Genomic DNA, 19,740 nt, shown 5'->3' with positions numbered 1-19,740 from the left:
AGTGTGGCAATAACTGCTCAATTTTAGACCTATACATTCACACACACACACACACTCTTTACTACAACAATTCCATTTTTAGGATATAGAAATTGTAAAGGCCTATGTATAGAATAGTCCTAGCAATGTTGTAAAGTAAAAGTGAAATATTGGGAAAACTAAGATACCCACTAATAAAGGACTGGCTAAACGGGTTTATAGTACATTTATACTGTAGAATACTATGCAGACATGAAAAAAATACAAATCTAAATGTTCAGATACAGGATTCTCTCCCAAGATAATGTTAAAAAGACAAGACGAGAACAATGTCCTCATTTGTAGTTTTAAAAAAAAAATATAGAAACATGTCTATATATATAAGAAACATATGGAAGGATCTGCAAGTTACAATTCAAGTTGAGGGGAAAGAGATATATTAATACCAGCAATGAAGACTCATATGTAGACTAGAAAGAGGAAATAGAGGTAGTGTAGAGTGGGCTCATTGTTACAAGAATATCAAGTCAGGCAACCAAATATCTACAAATAGTCCATCCCTCAGCCAGTTTCCAGATAACAGATATTTAGGAATTATAAATAGGAGGATTCACTGCAATCTCCATTAGCATTTACGTCCTTTGCTGAGAGTGAACTGTTAAAAAAAAATCTTAATTACTGGTATATAAGTAAAACTGCATTTGATTGGAAGACTGACTAGCTTTCTCCCAAAGCCATGAGCAGTTCTGCTACAGACAGCTTCAGAGGACTTCAAGAACCCTTGAAGGGACTTCCCTGGTGGCGCAGTGGTTAAGAATCCACCTGCCAATGCAGGGGACACGGGTTCAAGCCCTGGTCCGGGAAGATCCCACATGCCGCGGAGCAACTAAGCCCGTGCGCCACAATTACTGAGCCTGTGCTTTAGAGCCCGTGAGCCACAACTACTGAAGCCTGTGTGCTACAGCTCCTGAAGCCTGCACGCCTAGAGCCCATGCTCTACAACAGAAGCCTCTACAATGAGAAGCCCCACACCGCAACGAAGAGCAGCCCCCGCTTGCCACAACTAGACAAAGCCTGCGCACAGCAACAAAGACCCAATGCAGCCAAAAGTAAATAAATTTATGTAAAAAAAAAAAAACCAAACACGTTGAACCCAAAACTTAGGTCTTCTCTTCTTTGCCCCGTAGGCCAGAGCTCTTCGGGAAACCAAGCCAATCCCTAATCTCATCTTTGCCATTGAACAGTATGAAAAATTTCTCATCCACCTTTCCAAGAGGTCCAAGGTAAACATACTCTGTTTTCTACCAATTCCATTTACCCTGTGAAGGGACCTGGCAAACTGAAGCAACACAACTGCAGTGGGGGGAGAATCTACAGTTGTTTCTGATCTGATGGCCTGAATCCAAACATTCATGGATTCAAGTGGGTGTGTGCCTTCCTAGAGGAACTGATGGGTTTGTCAGAGATGGTTTAGGCTGTCCTGGGCAGGACCTATCAGTAGGAAAACGTGCCCATGTTTACAATCCTGTCACAGGTGAACCTGATGCAGCATATAAAGCTCAGCACCTCACGAGACTTCAAGATCAAAGGGAACATCTTGGACATGGTTCTTCAAGAGGATGAAGATGAAGAGGTCAGTGCCTGCTTCTGACTAAAGTGCAGCAAGCCCTAGCCACCCTTTCTAACTGGGGTTAGCAGCCTGTCTGGGGGCAGCCACAGGTTAGTGGAGGGGCAACAACCACAGAGAACGGGCCAAAAGGTGGTCAAAGATGAAACAGGCTCCTCAAGAGAGGGGTTGTAAACTTGGAACCATACCCAGTTGCCCAGGCTTGTATACATTTTGGGTAGACATTTCCAGAAAGGGGGTGATGAAAACAAGGCCTTCCTATGGGTGTTCCCCTGTGTTATTTTGAACCATTGGAAAATCACGAGCCCAAGCATTCTGGCTCAGACAGCAGTTTACTTCCTCTTTTATCATGCCCTCATTTGAAGGAGGGCCACTCTATGATCAGCTCAGGTAGTCACGCCAGTTTCTTATCCTCCTTTTGCCCTCCGATAAAGACTAAAGGGAGAGGAACAAACCAGTTACAGCAGCACACCGTGAGCCCTATAGCATCTCTGAAGTAGAACTCAGTGTTTCCTTACCTCTAGTGCCTAAAATTTCTATCACCTCAGGTTTGTCTAACATAAACTGGGAGTTTACATAAAACACCCTGGATTTCTAGCTTCTCAAAAATTTTTAACTTACGTTCTTCAGTTTATCACACTCCAAGCCATAATGCACCTGGCCCCGTCCACTCCCTCCGCCTACCAGGCATTTGAGTTCAGGGGAGTTACGTAGCATCTTGATGCCCCTTCTCTGTCACCTTGTCCCACGCATGTTCCCAGGTATAACAAAAGCCCCCCAAAAAAAGTTAGCACCACCTTACTCTACTGTAGAACTCTCCCCATCTCCAACATAATTACCTCCCAGGAGTGGGAAAGGGGAGAAAGCATGACTAACACAGGCTTTGATGAGAAGATAAAGGATCTTTGTTTTTATTTCCACTGCCTCCGAGCAGGCTTATCACATTTAGAGCGTTACTTCTCTCCCCTAGGGCACTGCATCAGAGCATGAGGGACAGAACAAAGAACCAGCCAAGAAGAAAAGGAAAAAATAAATGAAATGCCTGAGTTAATGTGAACTTTGGGGCTTCTGCTTTCTTTTTACCCAACAAGCAACAATGCCCCCTTGTCCTACAGCCTGCACCAGTGTTGGCATCTTGGTTCTGAACTCAATTGCACCGTCAGTTAGAGGCAATCATTCTTGGCAGGTCCTGCTACTGAAAAATGGCTGGCCTTAGGCAAGCCCTTTTGCAAAAAGCACAGCTGAAAGCCTGAGTTTAGGAGCCTGCACTGCCCCGATGAAGCTCCACGGGAGCAAATACAGAGCCTCCAGGCAGAGCTATGGTCCAGGCTGGCTTCATTTTTCCAGGGAGCCTTTGGTGAGTTCAATTATCTGGTAAATATCCAGTGCTTCACCTGAAAAATAGTGCAAATTGGTTAGGATGCTTCCTCAAGAATTGTTAACTCACAGGTCAGAAGTGAGAAAAGGAGCTTAATTAATGTTAAGGTCAAGAAGTACCGAAGGGTTCAGAGTAATTGCCAGGAATGGTAATGTTCCATTTGGGGGGGATCTGTTTTCTTTTTTGTATAAAGTAAGTTTATCTTAGACACATAGAAAATAAGCTTTCTGATTTACTTGTTTGGCACTCAAAGCACAGTTTTTTCACTTAAGAATGTACTTTGACTTTATACAGTAAATCTTCAAACATTTCCGTTGTGGTTGAAGAGGGAAGGGAACAGATGGAAGAAACCAGAGTTTCAAACATTCCTTCATTGACTATGAACAGCTTTCTAGAAACACATGCCTTTGTGATTTGAGCGTCATGCTCACTTTGGAGCCAGGGCACATTATAAACTGAAATAGCCCAGAACACAGCACAAGAAGTAGACTTCTTATCCTCTGGTGCCTCAAGCTTCGTGTTGTCCAAGACCACTTTCTAGTCTGCCTCACATCCTATGAGTAACGAGGAACAAAGGTGTTGTGCTCACCCTCGGGAATCCCGTATCTCCTTTCCATCCCAGTTGGGTTGGAAGGGGTTTTACAATCCATGGTCACTTCCTTCCTGAGGCACTGGTCGATATCGACTGTACTGAAAAAGGCGACCGACTGGGGCAAGTCATTCAGACCCAGCTTGTAGGCAAACATGCACCTGAAAGAGACCCGACCTCCTCTCACAGTCATGTCCCTGCTGTGAATCCAGGAGAGATGACCTGGTATCTGACGACAGAGCCTCCCCCCAGCCAGCTCTGTTCACTTAGCAAAGAAAGCTGAAGGGCCAGCACTGCCCGCTATCCAGCAGCCGAACACCTCCCGCTGAGACACTCACGTGGCAATTACGGACTCAAAACACACCTTTTTTTTTTCCAGTTTGGTACACTTTATTGATGTCAAAATTTCAATTATTGGGCCAGAATTTGAATATACGAGGACTTTCATTTTAGCTTTGTTAAACATAACCCCCCAGGAGATGATTAAGAGGGCAGCGGAGACAGTGTTGAGTATTGTAAACATTCATTATTTACCCATTAATCAGGATAGATCATGGTTCCCAAACTGGTTCTGGGGCAGATCAACATGAAACTGTAACATTTAATGTAACCATATAAACTAGGGATTTTACTACAAAAAAATACAACTCAATATATGAAAAAATATGTTTTTAAAATCACATTTGAGTTTCCCCATTAACAATGTTTTCTGTCAGTATTCAGAATAACAAACTTCTGGCACTTAAGAATTAACATTTACGAATGGAAGAAAATATCTCAGTTTTCTACGGGTTGAGAAAAGCCTCTGTCACTTGATTTTCAAAACAGAAAGGTGTGTTCTGAGGGGAGCACAATTTGAGAACTAGTCTTTGAAACAACTGCCCTGGCTTCTACCTCCTCACCACCTCAGTGATCTAGTCTTGGTATATGACACTTTCAATCCCCCAAAAATTTTTTCTAAAGGTTGAGGCCAGTCTTTTTTAAGACTGCTAGAAGTTTTAAGAATCAGAGATAAAAGTGGGAACACTTATTTCTGGGGGGATGAAAATTCAGATCATGCTCAGCCCGGTCCAAGCCCCACATATCTGGTATATGGTCAGGCCAGAGGCCACGGGCCTTGCCTACCTGGTCAAGAGGTTGGTGATCTGCAGGGCAAGGGCAGCGCGGTAGCGGTCCTCCTCCCGCACCAGGTAGCGAACCTCATCGTGGATGCTGATGCAGAAGCGCCCATCAATGGCAAACTCCTCAAACAGCCACTTCATGGCCACAAGCATGAGGTGTAAGTAGTCCACAGCGGAGCTCTGCACCACCCAATTCACACGGCTGGTCATAAACTGGGGAGGGAAGGTAGGCACAGGCGAGAAGGGTTAAACCACATACCAGTTCACTAGAGTAGGAGGTAGTACAGGAGCCCTGCCCTCCCTGCGACCCTCTCCCCACGTTCCAAGGGTAGTAGGATACCTCCCCCTGGACAGCAGAGGGCTCCAGGGCTCGGGTGATGCGGCAGCCCAGCACCGGGGTACGTGGTGTGTCAGACATCGCAATGCTCTCCAGCTTATTGAACATTTCTGACTCTGTGCCCCCCATCCAGGCTCGTTCAGCAACCACCTCCCACTTCTTCCACTGTGATCTGGGGGGCGAGGAACAAAGAGAGGGCAAGCTTTGTCTTTTAGCATCTTAGAGCTAAAAAAGCATCCCAGCTTTCCCCAGGCCAGCCCAGAGCCGCCCTCCATCCTTAACACACAGACAGTTCTCACTTCCTAGAAGCTTCTCTCTGGATCTTGCGTAGATCCTGCAGGGAAACCCAGCCATCCTCGGTCCTGTCCACAGGGAGGTCCAACTCCCTCAGCAGCCACTCACCCTCATCTGACAGCCGATACCTGGGGGGGGGGGGGGGGGTGGTACAGTGTCACAATTGTCATTCCCATGGGAACGCCTCTTCGATGCCAAACCCTGGGCTAGGAGTGTTCAATCCCCTCACTCCACTTCCACAACCAGCCTGGGGTCGTGCCTTTCCCCTACAAGCTCCACTTCAGAGGGGAAAAAGGCTCAGAGATACTAAGTGACTTTGTGGGATCACACAGCCAGGAAGAGGTAGAGCCTAGACAGGAACCCAGGATTCTGGGGACTGCATGAGGGTAGCCCAATAAAGGACAGACTCCAACACGAGAACCACTACTGTTATTACTGTCCTAATGCCTTAGACACTGCACTGCCCCATGACCAACAGGTGGCATGTAGTAGTCCAGGAGGCAGCAAGAGCTATCACCCCACATTGGGGGGGTTGTGCACGTAGCGGGGATAGAACAGGCTACTCCCTGAAAGGGAGAGGACAGAAGACAGAACCTACAGCCAGGCCCGACTGACCCTTCTCAGTCCCCACTGCCGCAGACTCCCAGCTTCAGTGCAACTTCAGACATTACCAGGCTCGTCTCCAGATGGCTCCAGAGCCACGCCACTAACATTCTCAAAGGTGCACCAGGGTTTCCCCACCACCCCTCAGTCCAGACTCCTCTGTGAGGCCAGCAAAGGTTTCCACAACTAAGGCCCAACCTCTTCTGTCGTCACTGCCTTGCCTCCGCCAGCACACGCCGCCCACGGTGCGTGCCACCCCCAACCCCATGTCCTCCTCTCACCTTCCTGGACAATACTCGGCTCCCCTTTTCTGCCTTTGTGCAGTTACTACTGAACTGTTATCACTTACTTAACTTTTAGTCTTTCCATGAGGAGGTCAGCTAATTAAACGTGGACACCATATATTATACCCATGCAAGTCATAAAGGCACCAATCCTCCCTCACGCTCGATTCAGGAACCCTCCTAGGAGGCTGCCGAGGCCCTGAGCAAACAATAGGTACTATGGGCGGAAGCAAACTGGAAGCCTGGGAAGGCCTTCTCCTCTGTCAAAATCAGTTTAAAGTCTCTGGTTTTCCACAGGCCCTCCCGTCAGCTGTCTTCTACTAAACCGCCTGCTGCGCTTGCTCTCACTCCCTGTAGGCACGTGAGTTTGCAACCCCACGTTACTGTTTACTCTGCATGACCAGAGCTCTGACAGCATAACAAAAGCACAGCTTTAACTCTATGAGGAAAACTGACCATTAAGCAAGCAGATGTCACAACCCAAGAACAAACCACCCTAGAACTAGGTCATGGGGGTCTGGAGGAAGAGGGGCCAGGTGAGGACTCACGTAATGGGAAGAGGTAGAAAAGAAGGGGGCGGTAAAGGTAGTAAAGCAAGCCTGAGGCCCTGGGGTAACGTGGCTGTGGACGGGAGAGGCACCCTCACCTGCGGAGGCCCTTGGTGACCGCATACATCTGTCGGGCCTTCTCAGCTGCCTCCTGCCGCGTGAGCCGGTGGTTGAACTGCATCAGCAGGCGCTCAGCGAAGGGCTGCCCGGCCCCATAGATGCGGCCATAGTTGAAGACCTTGGCGTGCTCACGGCTGATGCCCACTGTGGCAGCTGTCTTACTGTGTAGATCGGTGCCCCTGCTCTTCCTGCCCTGCAGTGTCATCCACCCAAAGGCTGTGCAACCTGGGGGGCGAGGCAGGAGTGAGAAACAGGCTTCAGAAATACTCCTCCCGGCGAGGCATCAGGCTGCCACCGCTTTGCTCCAGCCCCGGCTCCTGCTCACCATGCATGCCGGCAAAGTGGGCGTCTCCAAGCACAGCTGCAATCCACAGCTCCTGTGAGTCCACATCAGCACCCACGAGGACGTAGCCGGGCGGGGCCTGCACCATGGCCTTCAACTCACTGCCTACTCGGTCAGGCTGCAGGGAAGAGTGAGGTCAGACCCGACCTAGATACCCCAGTAGACTCCTCCCACCCATCCCTGGAGCCTGACTAGACTGAGAATGCTGGAGCCCTTCCTGAGGGGATGGTTTTAAGGAATGCCAGCCAGCAGTGCCCCGAACTCCACAGTTCCAGGTAAAGAATCCCTGCTCCGTGCCTGGCTCTATACCCGGCCCCATCTAGACTCCACAGTAGCTGTGCCTAGCATGCCTTGTCAGTGTGTGGCCAGGAGCAGGTGCCCAGAACATATCTGCTGAAAAGCTGGATGAGTTGTGAAGCTAAATGTGAACTTGAGTCCTGCCTGACCCAGATCTTAGGTTCCTTTTCATGCTCCTCAGCAAAGTCCCTCTGCAACCCCAGCTTCTAGACACACAGGAGAGGAAGGGCAGGACCAGAGATGCAGAGGACACATACCCGGGCGTTGCTGGCAGTGAGCCACGTGGGCTCTACAGCCCGTCGAGTGATGGTGCCAGCGGTTACGACCTGGGGCAGGATGGCCCCATAACGGCCTTCCTCATCATAGTGTGGGTGCCTGGGGGGAGGACATGAGGCTCAGCAGCTTGCTTGGGTCCTAGGACCCGCCCCCATTTTCCCGTTCCCACAACCACTTGCCAGGACATACCTGGTCACAGCACGGGGCAGAGCTGACCTGGGCAGCCACACCACCATCTGGGAGCTGCAGGGACAGACGGATTGCTCAGCACAGCCACAGGGAGCACACTCCATCCCCCATCACAACACAGCCCTCATTTGCCCAGCTTTGGGGGCCGCTGTGCCCCCTCCTTGCCCAGCCTCAACCCTCTTCCCACTGACTTGACTCAGGGTGGGCCTAGCATCTACCGTCTAGGAGCATAAGCCACCGGAAACTGGCTAGGCATCTGAGGCAGCTTCGGCCCCCATCCTGGAGTATCTATGAGGCACCCAGCACCAGCCCTGCCACCACTGCCTTTTCCAGGCTCAGGGCAGACTTTACCAACCCATCACAGCACCCTTCTCACAAGAGTGTGCCGCTGGCAGCCACAAACCCCTCAGAACTAGCCTTCGATCCATTTGCCATTCCCAGCCTACAGGACCCACTCCCGGCCCCCAACAGAGCTTACAGGCTACTAGCCCTCCATGGAAGGGGCCGCAGAGCTGGGAGGGGCCACCCAGGTCCTACAGTACCACTCTTTTTACGTAACAGGGAAACTGAAGCTGGAGAGGGAACGAGCCTTGCCCACGGTCCCATGGCACCAGGACCACAAGCAGCCAGGCCTCTAGGCCAGGCTGTCCCCCCACTGCAGCACAGGCTGTCAGGGGCCCCTGGCTGGAAGGCAGGGGAAGGGATCCCAAGACTGCAGTAACCCGGCCAGAGGCACGGACAGAAAGCATGTCTCTGCCCTCCCACGGTGACCCACCTGATACGTTTATGGGCATTCCTCCAAAAAGAAATCATTTTGTTGATTTCCAAGGCACGGGGCCCACTGGCACCTCCTGGGCCAGCCTGCAGGGTGCCGTCCTCCATCTTGGGCAGGAAGTCTTTGGCAAAGGGGCTGCCCACATTGCAGCTGTTACCATCCTGAAGAGAGCAAAGGAAGCAGGGGCTGGAGGCACATGGCAGACCCCTAGCTGGGGAACTGATGCCCAAAAGATCCTATCATGTACCATATGTGGCATAGACACCTGACATGCCGTGTGTCATTTAATTCCACCACCATGCCCCTCACCATCCAACTGGCAGAAGGAAGACAAAGCCTCAAGAGAGATGACAACACTTGTCTGAGATCATACTCCGCGCCACTACTACCAGCATTCCTGCAAAAGGGGAGTCTCCCTGTTTGAGTCACTCTGGAGGCCTACTGTGTGCCCTGAGCACAGCGAGGACACCACAGAACAGGCATGAACCAGGACACACACCTTGTGAGGCAGCTTGAAGAACCAGCAGCCGGGGATATCCACATCATTGTAGGGTCCGTTGCCATGGTGATAAGCTGGCTGGCTGGCTTTTGGGCTACCAGCAGCAGTCTGTGGGGGCCACACACCTAGATCAGGCCCTGCTCCAGCACCTGCATTCAGCGAGGGCCATGGGGTAGGGGGTGGGAAAAGGGCCTGAAATGGCGAGCAGGTAAGCTGGGAAATGACAGGATGGCTATGAGGTCTCAGGCTTCCTCCTTGGCCTCCAACAAGTACAGGGCCACCCAAAGGCAGGGCAGCCATCTCCCAGCTCCCCAAGACCCTGGGAACTCTCTGGGGGGGAAAGAGCTACTTGAGCACAAGAGGAGGGCCCTGCCACCCAACACCCACCCAGACAACCCCTGAGCAGGTGCCCAGCTCACCAGAGCTGGGGGTTGACCTGGAACTGCCACTCGCAAGTTCTCCATCCTGGCCTCGGCCTCCACTTCTAAGCAGCCCATTTCTTCCACCTGGATGGGCCCAGGTACCAAGAAAGTGAAGCAGGGGGCTGGCTTGGCCCAAATCCACCACCCCTCCCTGTGACACGCAGACAGCCCAGGACAGCCTGAGGTGGGCAACTGAGCGCATCCGGCACCCCGCCCCCACCCAGAAGGCCACCCCTTCCTTGAGGGAACAGAGCCCCCTCCCCAGAGCTCAGGCTCAGAGCCCACCCTCACCGTCTGCCACATGGCACTGCTGTCGGTGAGCAGGAAATCCTCAGCCAGGTCTGCCTCCTGCGGCTCCAGCTGCTGCTTCCCCTGTTCAAGACAGTGCTTCCTGTACAGGGACTCGATGGCTCTGCGCAGAGAACAGCAGCAGCAGCCTCTGGTTACCGGGTGCCCCCTCCGGGCCAGGCAGCTCGCTGGGGGCCTTCCGCGATTCCCTCCGTTTAGCCTCAGAATCAGCTCTGAGGCGGAAGTGGACAGCACTTCCCCTGGTTCACAGACAGGGAGTGACAAATTGAAAACGACAGCACAATGGTGGCAGGCTGGGTTTCGAGGCCTGGGCTGACTCAAATCTAAGCGCTTCTCCCCAGAGCCACCACCTCCCCGGGAAAAGGTCTGGGAGCTCAGCAGTGGGAAGTCAGGGCCGGGCCCTGCCCCAGGCTGGCTCCTGCCCGCTCATCCATCCTTCAGCTCCAAGGGAGCAGGCTGATCCCTGCCTCTCTGTCCTAAGGCCCCACGGGTGGTTCAGGCTGCCCCGCAGAGCCAGGACTCTCAATTCTGGGGCACTTCAAGTGCTATGGCTTCTCCCCAACACCTGCCTGTCAAAAGCTCAAGGGTTTGTGAGCTCAGACAAGAACCTGACTTCCCTAGGCCTTTGTTTTGCCAACTCTAAAATGAAGATAACCGCAGGACTGCCTGGAGAACAAACGAGGGAAGCACTGTAAAATGTTTATTAACACAGAATATAATCAGTGCTCAATAAATTATACTCAAAAAAGGGGGACAAAGCTCATCCCCCCTGTCACTTCCAACGGCCCTCCCTCTGCACACTCCTCATGTGAGGGCAGCTGGGCTGCCGGGCCCAGGAGCAGGGCCTCAGTCCCACCCACTCCAAGCACCACGCCCTCAGCCCCACAGGGCTCTGAGGCCCAGACAGAAAAGGCAGCCACCAAACAAAGAACTAGAACCCAGACTCTCAGACCCGAGCTCTTTTCACTAGCCTGAGCTGGGTTTGGTCTCTCCAGCAAGGGGAAGGGGTGCCTAGCCTCCAGCCCCTTCCTCCCTGAGCCAGAGCCTTACATGTAGGGGCAGGCCACCCCAGCCGATGTTAGGCCGCTGCCTGGCAGCACCTTAGCCAGGTTGTCCCGCCGCCCGGGCACCAGGTATCCCCAGCCATGCCGCTCCGAGTAGTGCAGAGGAAAGCCGTCCCAGGTCAGCGCCATGAGTTTAGGTGTGACCCGCATCTGGAGACTGAGGAGACTGGGGCCTGGGGTCCACGCAGGGTCATCTAGCCGGGGACAAAGCTTCCGATACCACCTATGCCCCGTCAGAAGAGAGCAGTGTCATGGTAGTCGGGGGAGGACAGTGTGTGACGGCAAGGGCCCCACCCACTCTCCAAGACCCCAAGGCTTTCTGGTGACCTCAGCCTACAGTCACCATCCCTTCCCTCTGGGATACAGCCAGGACCCCCAGGGAGTCCCCTAGAATAATTCGAATATCCCAGAAGGAAAGATCCTATGTCAGCCCCCCTGTACTACTCAGAAGCCAGGACCCACATGCATAGCCTAGGGCTGGACTCCTTCCCCAGCTCCATTTCACGCAGGGAAACTGCCCAGAGGAGCAAGTAGATCTGCCCTCCCACCGCTGCTCTAGAGGCACACCAGAGCCTTCAGAGCTCCATCCCTCACGTGCTGTTCACCGGAGCCAACGCAAGGGTGAGGCAAGTGAGGCACTCAGGGCACAAAATTTACGGCGGCCTCATCTCAGGCAAATGTAAAGTTGGCACTCTGCTGTTCACCCTGGCTGCCCCTATTTTCTCATCTCTGCCACTCCATGGGGTGTGAATGAAGGGTCACCTCCTCAAGGAAGCCTTCCTTGATTTCCCCAAGCAGAGTCAGGCACTGCCTCAACACTGATGACTCTTCTGTCTCATCATGGATATAAACTCCAGCTGCGCTGGCTGGTCTGCACAACTGGCTCCTCCCAGGGAGAAGCTACTAGAAAGAAGGAGTTATGTTCCTATTTGTACTCTCAGAGGCTACTGTGAGGCCCAGCACACAGCAGGTGCTTAGTGCACTTGTACTGCTTTAGTCCAGTGACCCAGGGGTCAGAGCAAACTAGTGAGCAGGACTGGAAGATGGCAGGAACAAATGGCAGCAGGTTAGTAAGGGCCCATATGCACATCACCCCGTGCTGGGGCCCAGAATAGGGGTGTCCCAGGGTGGAGGGAGGGGTAAGGATGGCCGCTGGACATGTTAGGGAGACAGGGCTCACCCTGGGTGCCCAGGAAGGTGCTGGGGCCGCTTGGGCAGGAGCTCTGTGGTCCCCCTCAGCTGCTCCAAGCAGGCGCGGGCCATGACATCTCGCTGAAACTCCTCCTCCTCGCTGGGGGGGCCAGGGTCTGCACAGGGTCGGGGAGGACAATCAGGACCAGAGAAGTGTCTCTCACAAAGACCTGCCCAGCCTACTCATCTCCGCAAGGCCGGAGCAACCCCTTCCAAGGAACCCCTCGGTCCCAGGACCTTCCCAGGGTCCATCCCTGCCCCACCTCCTGCCCATGTTCCCCACCTTCCTGATCCTTGGGATCCCCAGGAGCCTCGGGCCCCTCGACAGGCAATTTGCTGGCTGTGGCCGGCTCCTTCGTCTTCACCTTCTTTGCCTTCTTCTGCTTAAATTCCTGTAGGTCCCACTCTAGGTCCCAGAGCCAGGGATCTTCTTTGTACCTGCACAGCCAGCCCACCAGGGGAGGGCTAAGGCCAAGCCGAAGGCCAGCCCTCCCACCTGCCCATCCCCTGCAGGGGGATCCAGCCCGCCCAAGGCCTGGCTACCTCTCTCCTGAGAGCAGCTGGCAGGCATCGTTGGCCAGGTCCATCAGCGACTTCTTCATCTCCCACTGGAGCTCCTCATAGGTGCTCTGTGCCTCCGCCAGGTAACGCTCCCAGTTCTGGTTGACAGGCAGGTAGGAGACACCCATCTCCAACATGCCAGCCAGAGTCACCGGGTGGGGACACCTTGAGGACAAACACCAGGGCTGCCATAAATGACCACAGGAGGCAAGGCTTTGGCCCAATCCCTGGGCCAGCCTGGCGATCCTCAACCCAACCACCCACGTCAGAGAGACAGGGGTTTACCCCAGCTCTACCGTCTCCCAGCCATGAGACCCTGGGTAAGTCACTTCATCTCTCTGAGCCTAAGTTCCTTCATCTATAAAATGGGAATAATATCATCCCATCCTCAGGGGTAATGGGGGGAATGACAGATCACAAAAATGAAAATGGCTGTCATTTGCTGAGTAATGACTAAGTGCCAGGCACTGTGCTACAGCCCCATACACACAAAAGATCATACAGGAACCTCACAACTGTAGTCAAGTGTATTTGTGTACGTTTCACAGATAAGAGCATTGAGGCTCAGGGAAACCCAGTAACTTGCCCAAGGTCAAATGAGTTGGATAGGATAATCAAGATTAGAACCAGGTCTGGCTGACGCTTATGACTCTGACCACATCATAAAACTGACTCACTAGCAAACATAACCAAGACGGATGTGAAGTCCTTGGCTCAGGATCTGGGTTCAGAGATGGTGCTTAGCAAACCAGGACCACACACATGAAACAAGCACAGCCTCAGCGCCCCCCTCCAGGGCCTCTGTAGAAACCCCAGAGTCCAAGGCCCAGGTGGCCACCACTGGACAGAGTGGCTCCATGCTCTCAGCCCAGAAAGGCTAAGGCCCCCAGCCTGAGAAAGGCCCAGCACCACCTGGTTACGGTGGGCCCGGGTGCCAGGAACCCACTGACCCCCATGGGTTCCCAGAGGGGCTCTCCCTCACCTCTCCAAGAAGAGCGGTAGCTGCTGCTGGAAAACCTCATAGGTGGCCCACACGTCCTGGGCACAGTACTGCATCAGGTCCTGGCACAGGCGACAGGAAGGCGCTGGGTGGGCAGCCATCCCACTACCACCACCGGGCCTCTCAGGGTCAGGTCTGGCAGCTACACTCCCCAGGGTCACTAGGGGTCTGCCACAGCCCATGTCCCCAGAGCCCCTCTCCACCACCATACCTGGAAGTTCTCACGGATGTCCTTCATGCTACCCTTGACAAACAGCTCGCGGGGCTCCTTCTCTAAGCGAGGCCCCCCCACGTAGAGGCTGTGCACGTCTGCCAGATTATTGACACTGCTGATGTCCAGCCAGTCCCAGGATGAGATCTGGAGGCCAGAGCAAGGGACACCGCAGATCAGCTCGGTCTCAAGCCAGACAGGCCGGCCGGGGAGGGGCCCCCCCCACAGTGTGCTCTCACCGCTGGGCCGTTGGCTTTGCTCTGGGATTTCTGGCCTCGCCGTGTGGGGTGCCGGGCCTTGTGCTTGCCCTGCTTGGCTGCCACCCACAGACTGCGCTGGAAGCTGCTTAGCCCTGAGATGGCCATGTGCATGCTCATGGTGTCCAGGAAGCGCATGCGGGAGCCCTGAGGAGGAGAGGCTGCAGCTGAGGGGCCAGCCTACCCCTGCTTCGGTACTTCAGCCCACCAGCCCCACCTCAGCCTCCCCTCCCAGCCCACAGCCTCCCAGCACTAAAGAGTGTCTTCATGCTTGCTCACGCTTGTCCCTCCACCTGTGAGGGGCCTGCCTTCTCAAACCCTAGCCACCCTTGAAAGCGCAGGCCTGGTTGAATCCCAACACACAGGCCTTCCCAGCATCCAGCAACAGCTCCAGGGGCACCCTGGCAACAGAGTGGCCAAAACGAGGCCTTCCAAGCTATCAGGCTCGGCCCCCAGCCCTGCCGCTCAGAAGCTCTGTGGCCCTGGGCAAGTCAACAAGGCTGTCTGAGCTTCAGCACACTCAGCTAGAGGCTAAGGCTACTCTCACCTGCCCTGCCTTTCTACTAGGGCACTTTTTACAGAATTAAGAATTGCCACACTATGGTTCTGAGTGTTTGATGTGTGCACTGTTCAAACCCTCTCAACAATCCTATGAGGTAGCTTCTGCCATCTCCCTCTCTTTACAGCTAAGGAAACTGAGGCTCAGTTTCCTTAGTTGTAAAGGGATGTTAAGAGGCTCATGCTGCTCACCAGTGGCCAAGGCAGGATGGGAGCCCAGGCCGTGGGGCCCACAGCCTCCAAAGACCCACGCTAAGCTCTAAAATGCCGCACAGAGATAAGGGCCATTAGTACCCTGTGACAACTCAGGTCCTGTGCCAGGCAGACCCTAGGGACAGAACAGCTGGTTACAGGGACCACGGGCAGGGCTGGTCAACAGGAGGCCCTGTAGCTTCTACAGAGGCGATGGAGGCACTGGCCAGGAAAAGAAATGCCTTCCCTAGCCACTGAGAGCAGGGCTCTTAGCCCACCCGGTGCCAGAGCCTGCATTTGGCCCCATGAACCATACCCGGATCAGGTACTGCTCCCTGATATGGGCCCGGTCGAAGCACACGTTGTGCCCCACCACTAACTGCTCCTGCCAGTCTCGCTGGGTGGGGCCGCCGGCACTGGCAGGGACCTCCAGGGGAATGAGGTCAGCCGGCGACAGCTGGCTGGTCCAAGAGTAACGCTCTTCCACCAGCCGCCGGCTGCACCAGGAATACCTGAGGGAGGTGAGAGGCAGGCAGGTTCAGCATGGAGGCATTCAAGTTCCGCCCCACAATTCCCACTGCACACCTACCACCACATGCCAGGCCCTACACTAGCAGCTAGGGGTACAAGGGAGACCACGGGGTGCTCCTAGTGCTCACAGAGCTAGAGGTCGGGCGGGGTGCTGCCCAGGTATGTGTTGGGAGTGCGGAGGAATTACAAAAGCCTCTTTACTTTTCTACCTCCACAGAGAGAAAGGGAGCTAAGTGCCACAGTCCCGGGGGTCCCGGATGGGCATTCAGCCCGGGCCATCAAGGTGTCTGTTATGCCCAGGGCTCACCAAGCCTGTGCTTGGCTCTGAGGTGTCTTAATGACCGTTATCAACCCCTCACCTCTATAAGCACAAAATGGCTAATGTTCAAAGTGCTAGTGAAGAAGAGAGACAATTATAATAAAACCCAAAGTGGAATTTTTTTTTAATTGAAAGTGGCAAAAAAAAAAAAGAAAGACAAATGCTGCACACGTGTACAGGATGAATCATCTGACGGCTGGAAAGATTCTGAAGGACAAAGAGCGAATCACACACCTTGTAGAAGGTGCTGTGTCTCTGAGCAACCACCCTCAGTGAGAGACCAGGGAAAGTGTCAGAATGGAGGAAATGTATGCACATGTGCTAGGAAATATGTGCTAGGGTTGGGGTGGGAGGGGCAGGGGATGAGTGCTGCCTGCTGGGGGCCGGACACTGTTTCAGGAAAAGGCTGGAGTTTGCTCAAGATTCACAAGACTAAGTGTGGGGAAATGGCCGCTGAGCAAAAGCCTTTTGTGAACCACAGATTACGCCAAAGGGTCAAGGCCACTCAGCATCAAAGTGAGTGACGAGGCCACGTGTGGCCACCACAGCTGCGAACAAGCTGCCTGTTTCCCTTACGGTGGCGAGGAGGGGTTATCTGCCGCAACAGATACAACAAACATAAAACTAGTTTCTTTGGGGGAAGGGGTTACCAGCAAAAAGAGGTTCCTAGTGTTAAACCTGGTAAAATCTAACTCACACTCCAAATGATGGCAAAACGCTCAAGTTGAAACCTCCTCCCCTTTCAATTCAACATGTCAAAGCCCTCAAACACAACACAGAAGAAAAGGCTGAAGGATGTCAAATATTTGAGGCTGTGGTGATGACGGGGACTTTAGTTGCAATAAAAAGCCAGACTGGTGTCAAGATCCGGGTCTGCAGCTGTACATGAGAACCATCTTGTTAAATTTATTTGTGATAAAAAAAGAAGAACGCCAAAATGCAAACACCTCTGGCAAATTTAAGATGAGTCAGGACCAATGCCGTTAACACTACACTTTTCCTGTGAATCTGAGATCGGTGTTGACAGCCTGTGTAATGTCCCTCTGGCCTGACGACCAAAGCCCTTACCAGCAGCCTTCGGGAAGCTGCCCTCTGGGCCGTTCAAGGCTCTTCCCTCCCACTGGAAACGGCGGGCTGCTCAGGAACCTGATGTTACGCAGCCACACACGGCAGGGATGTGCCCAGGTTAAAAGTGGACTGCTGTCAGGGCCCCGTCTGGCACCTCCCGCCCCCCACCATAGTCAGGCTCCCAGAAGGAAGGCCCCAGCATGAGCCCAGTCCTCAGCAATGACTTCTGCCGCCAGTCAAACTGCACAGTGCCCCCAGTAGCACCGGCAAGAATGGAATGAGAATGAGAGGAGGATGGGAAGGACAGGGAGAGAAAGAGATGAAAAATTAGGAGAGGAAGGAGGAAAAGAAAAGGGGGACTTCAGGGAAATTGGCCAAGAATGACCAAAAGATCAAAAAACAAGTCCTTCTTATCACTGGTTTCCTAATTTTCTTTCAGCCACCACAGTCTACTTTACTTTCTCAAATGATGGACAGTATTCCCTCTATTTTGACCATCAAGTTACACAGTAAGCACTGAGATTCTCATCTTAACTGGAACTACGTCACTGAGGAATCATCTAGTTTTGCTCTTTTCAGCCGTTAATGCCTACCTTATCTATTTAGCCATGCTTTCACCATTTTCAACTGCATATTTAACATTTCGCAGCTTTCTTTACAAAGATGTAGCTTCCAATAGGAATAAAGAAACTGCCAACTTTTTTTGCTGGCCATGCCTGAAAGCATTAAGGTTGTAAATAGTATTTTAATCCTGGAATGAAGAATAAAAAAGGGGAGAAACAGTACTGCCATCATTGTTTGAAAAAGAAACTTGGGTAGCACTTAGAAAGTTATTTAAAAAGAAAAGAGAGATTGAATATACCTTTTGGGGACAAAAATGCCTGCAAGCCTGCTTGGAAGGCTGGGGGAAGGAGGCAGTTTCTCAGCTGGGGGTGGTCATGAGGCGGGGTGGGGTTACCTGAGGGGAGTGGATATTTGGAAACACTGAAATGGGTCGGGGCGGCGGGGGCGGGGGGCGGGATTTGGTCTGCATTTAAGGGAGCAGCTGGGGATGCTGAGTGTGCGGTAGCCTGGGACATTCCCGCAAAAGGGAGGTTTCTCCTGCCCAAAATTACCAATGGCATCCCCAAATGGAAACACTGTTCAAATGTCTTGGACTAACTTCTCAGGAAGCTACTAGGGCAAGGGGGAAGGCACCAAATCAAGGTGATCTCAAGGGGTCTCCCAGTCAGTCTCAAGTTCAACACACATGATTCTCTGCACAGCCCCTATCACCACGTGACATTTGCTTGGGTGTTGTTTACTACCCATACCTTCCTACCAGAAAGTAAGGTCTGTATAAAGCTGGGGTCAAGGCTTGTTTTAGTTCACCACTGAGACCACAGTCCCTGGAAATCCACCCACCAAACACATAGTGGGAGCTCACCAAACTATTAAGCTGGGCCCCCCACGTGTGCTCAAGTCCCCTGACCCCTGCCCGTACTCACCAGGCCGAGGGGGATATGGCCACCGCCAATGTGGGGCAAGTTCCCTCTGCCAAGCAGACCTCCACGTCGAACACCAGGGCCCGCTCCTCGGGGATGGCCACGGGTTCGGCCTCCCCCGCGGGGCCGTACCGGGTCCAGCCCTCCGCCCAGGCCCAGCTCGGGGGCCGGGGGGCCAGCTGGGCCTGCAATAACAAGTTGGCCGCCTCCAGGTAGGGCAGGCTCTGCTTCTGGGCCAGGAGGCGGAAGTGCTGGTCCAGGCTGCCCCCGTAGAGGGGCGGCAGGCGCAGCTCCACGTCGGGCAAGGGCGCGGCCGGCTGCCCCCAGAGCCCGTGCTTCTGCAGGTGCTCGACGCTGCGGCGCACCGCGGCCTCGCCGGGCATCTCCCCGCCGTGCCCGAAGATTTGCTCGTGAAGCCCTCTCGAGAGCATCTGGATGTGCAATGGGTTGTGCCGCAGCTGCCCGCCCTCCGAGGACGGCACTGGCGGCGGCAGCGGCGGCGGCGGAGGCTGCGGCTGCCCGTCGCTGGGGACGGGGCCGGAGGCGGAGCTGGAGACCCAACGCCCCGGAGCTGGAACCGGCCCTGGCCCGACGGTGGCGCCGGCCACCTTCCTCCAGAGCAGGCGGCTCATGGTTGGTGCAGGGAGCCCCCCGCTGGGAGTCAGCACACCTGGCTTTGGGCTCCAGCTTGGCAGCTTCTACTGGCTGAGAGACGTGGAGAGAGACACGTCCTGTCTCTGTTTTCCTGTCAGTGAAATGGTTCTGACCATGCCTGCCTTCCACCACAAATCCTAAAGGAGACAGATGATATACAGTGTTACTAATGACACACGTAACATGTGTGATATTAAGAGCCATCATTCCATGAGCATTTTCTGCGGCCCAGGCAGTGTGCCAGGCGCCTTTAGGTACATTTTCTCAGTGAATCATCAAACAACCTTGGGAAATAGCAATACCCTTCCTGAGGAAAACTGAGGTTCACGTAAGTTCATCAGGGAAGGTGACGGCCGTGGTTAAGAGGGCAGACTCTGGATAGGAGGACGCGGCTTTGAATGCCGGCTCTGGCTCTTACGAGACGTGTGACCTTGGGTAAGCTCCTTAGGCCCCAATTTCCTACTCTGTAAAATGGGGTTACGGATTCTACCTGTCATACAGGGCTGTTTGGGTGACACAGGGCGAACACGCCGCGCAGCCCGGCCCTCTTCAAGTCCTCGGCAAATGGTGGCTGCCGTTATCGCGACCGCCGCAGCCCGAGGGCCTAGCGCCCTTAGGAGACAGCGCCCGGATTCGAACCCGCCAGGTGGGCCGCCGTCC

At 53.7% G+C, this 19,740-nt stretch overlaps 2 protein-coding genes across 3 annotated transcripts in view; one reads left to right on the top strand and one right to left on the bottom strand.

Annotated features, from left to right (window-relative positions):
• Positions 1–2,663, top strand: part of FANCI (FA complementation group I) — a gene marked incomplete at its 5' end in the record, with an annotated part of 80,494 nt that extends 77,831 nt beyond the window's left edge. For both annotated transcript variants that reach the window (XM_079698773.1, XM_079698772.1), the window contains 3 exons: positions 1,167–1,262; positions 1,514–1,612; positions 2,577–2,663. In XM_079698773.1, coding sequence (XP_079554899.1) covers positions 1,167–1,262; positions 1,514–1,612; positions 2,577–2,639 — 258 coding nt within the window. In that variant the 3' untranslated portion in view covers positions 2,640–2,663. The remainder of the gene's footprint in view (positions 1–1,166; positions 1,263–1,513; positions 1,613–2,576) is intronic.
• Positions 2,664–2,800: 137 nt separating this feature from the next.
• POLG (DNA polymerase gamma, catalytic subunit) lies at positions 2,801–19,058 on the bottom strand (the record flags this gene model as incomplete). Its single annotated transcript, XM_079698771.1, has 22 exons — positions 2,801–3,000; positions 3,574–3,734; positions 4,699–4,907; positions 5,035–5,203; positions 5,331–5,453; positions 6,859–7,105; positions 7,206–7,341; positions 7,778–7,895; positions 7,986–8,039; positions 8,761–8,921; positions 9,260–9,367; positions 9,679–9,765; positions 9,973–10,093; positions 11,041–11,277; positions 12,235–12,361; positions 12,529–12,683; positions 12,789–12,971; positions 13,789–13,868; positions 14,018–14,164; positions 14,257–14,421; positions 15,341–15,536; positions 18,430–19,058. The coding sequence occupies 22 exons, from the start codon at positions 19,056–19,058 to the stop codon at positions 2,942–2,944; spliced, it is 3,672 nt and encodes a 1,223-aa protein (XP_079554897.1). The 3' UTR covers positions 2,801–2,941.
• Positions 19,059–19,740: the final 682 nt, after the last annotated feature.

Source organism: Hyperoodon ampullatus (genome assembly GCF_949752795.1).
Source record: "Hyperoodon ampullatus genome assembly, chromosome: 3".
Classification (NCBI taxonomy): Eukaryota; Metazoa; Chordata; class Mammalia; order Artiodactyla; family Ziphiidae; genus Hyperoodon; species Hyperoodon ampullatus.
Note: the sequence above shows the minus strand (reverse complement) of the source record. Positions and strands in the feature narration are given on the sequence as shown.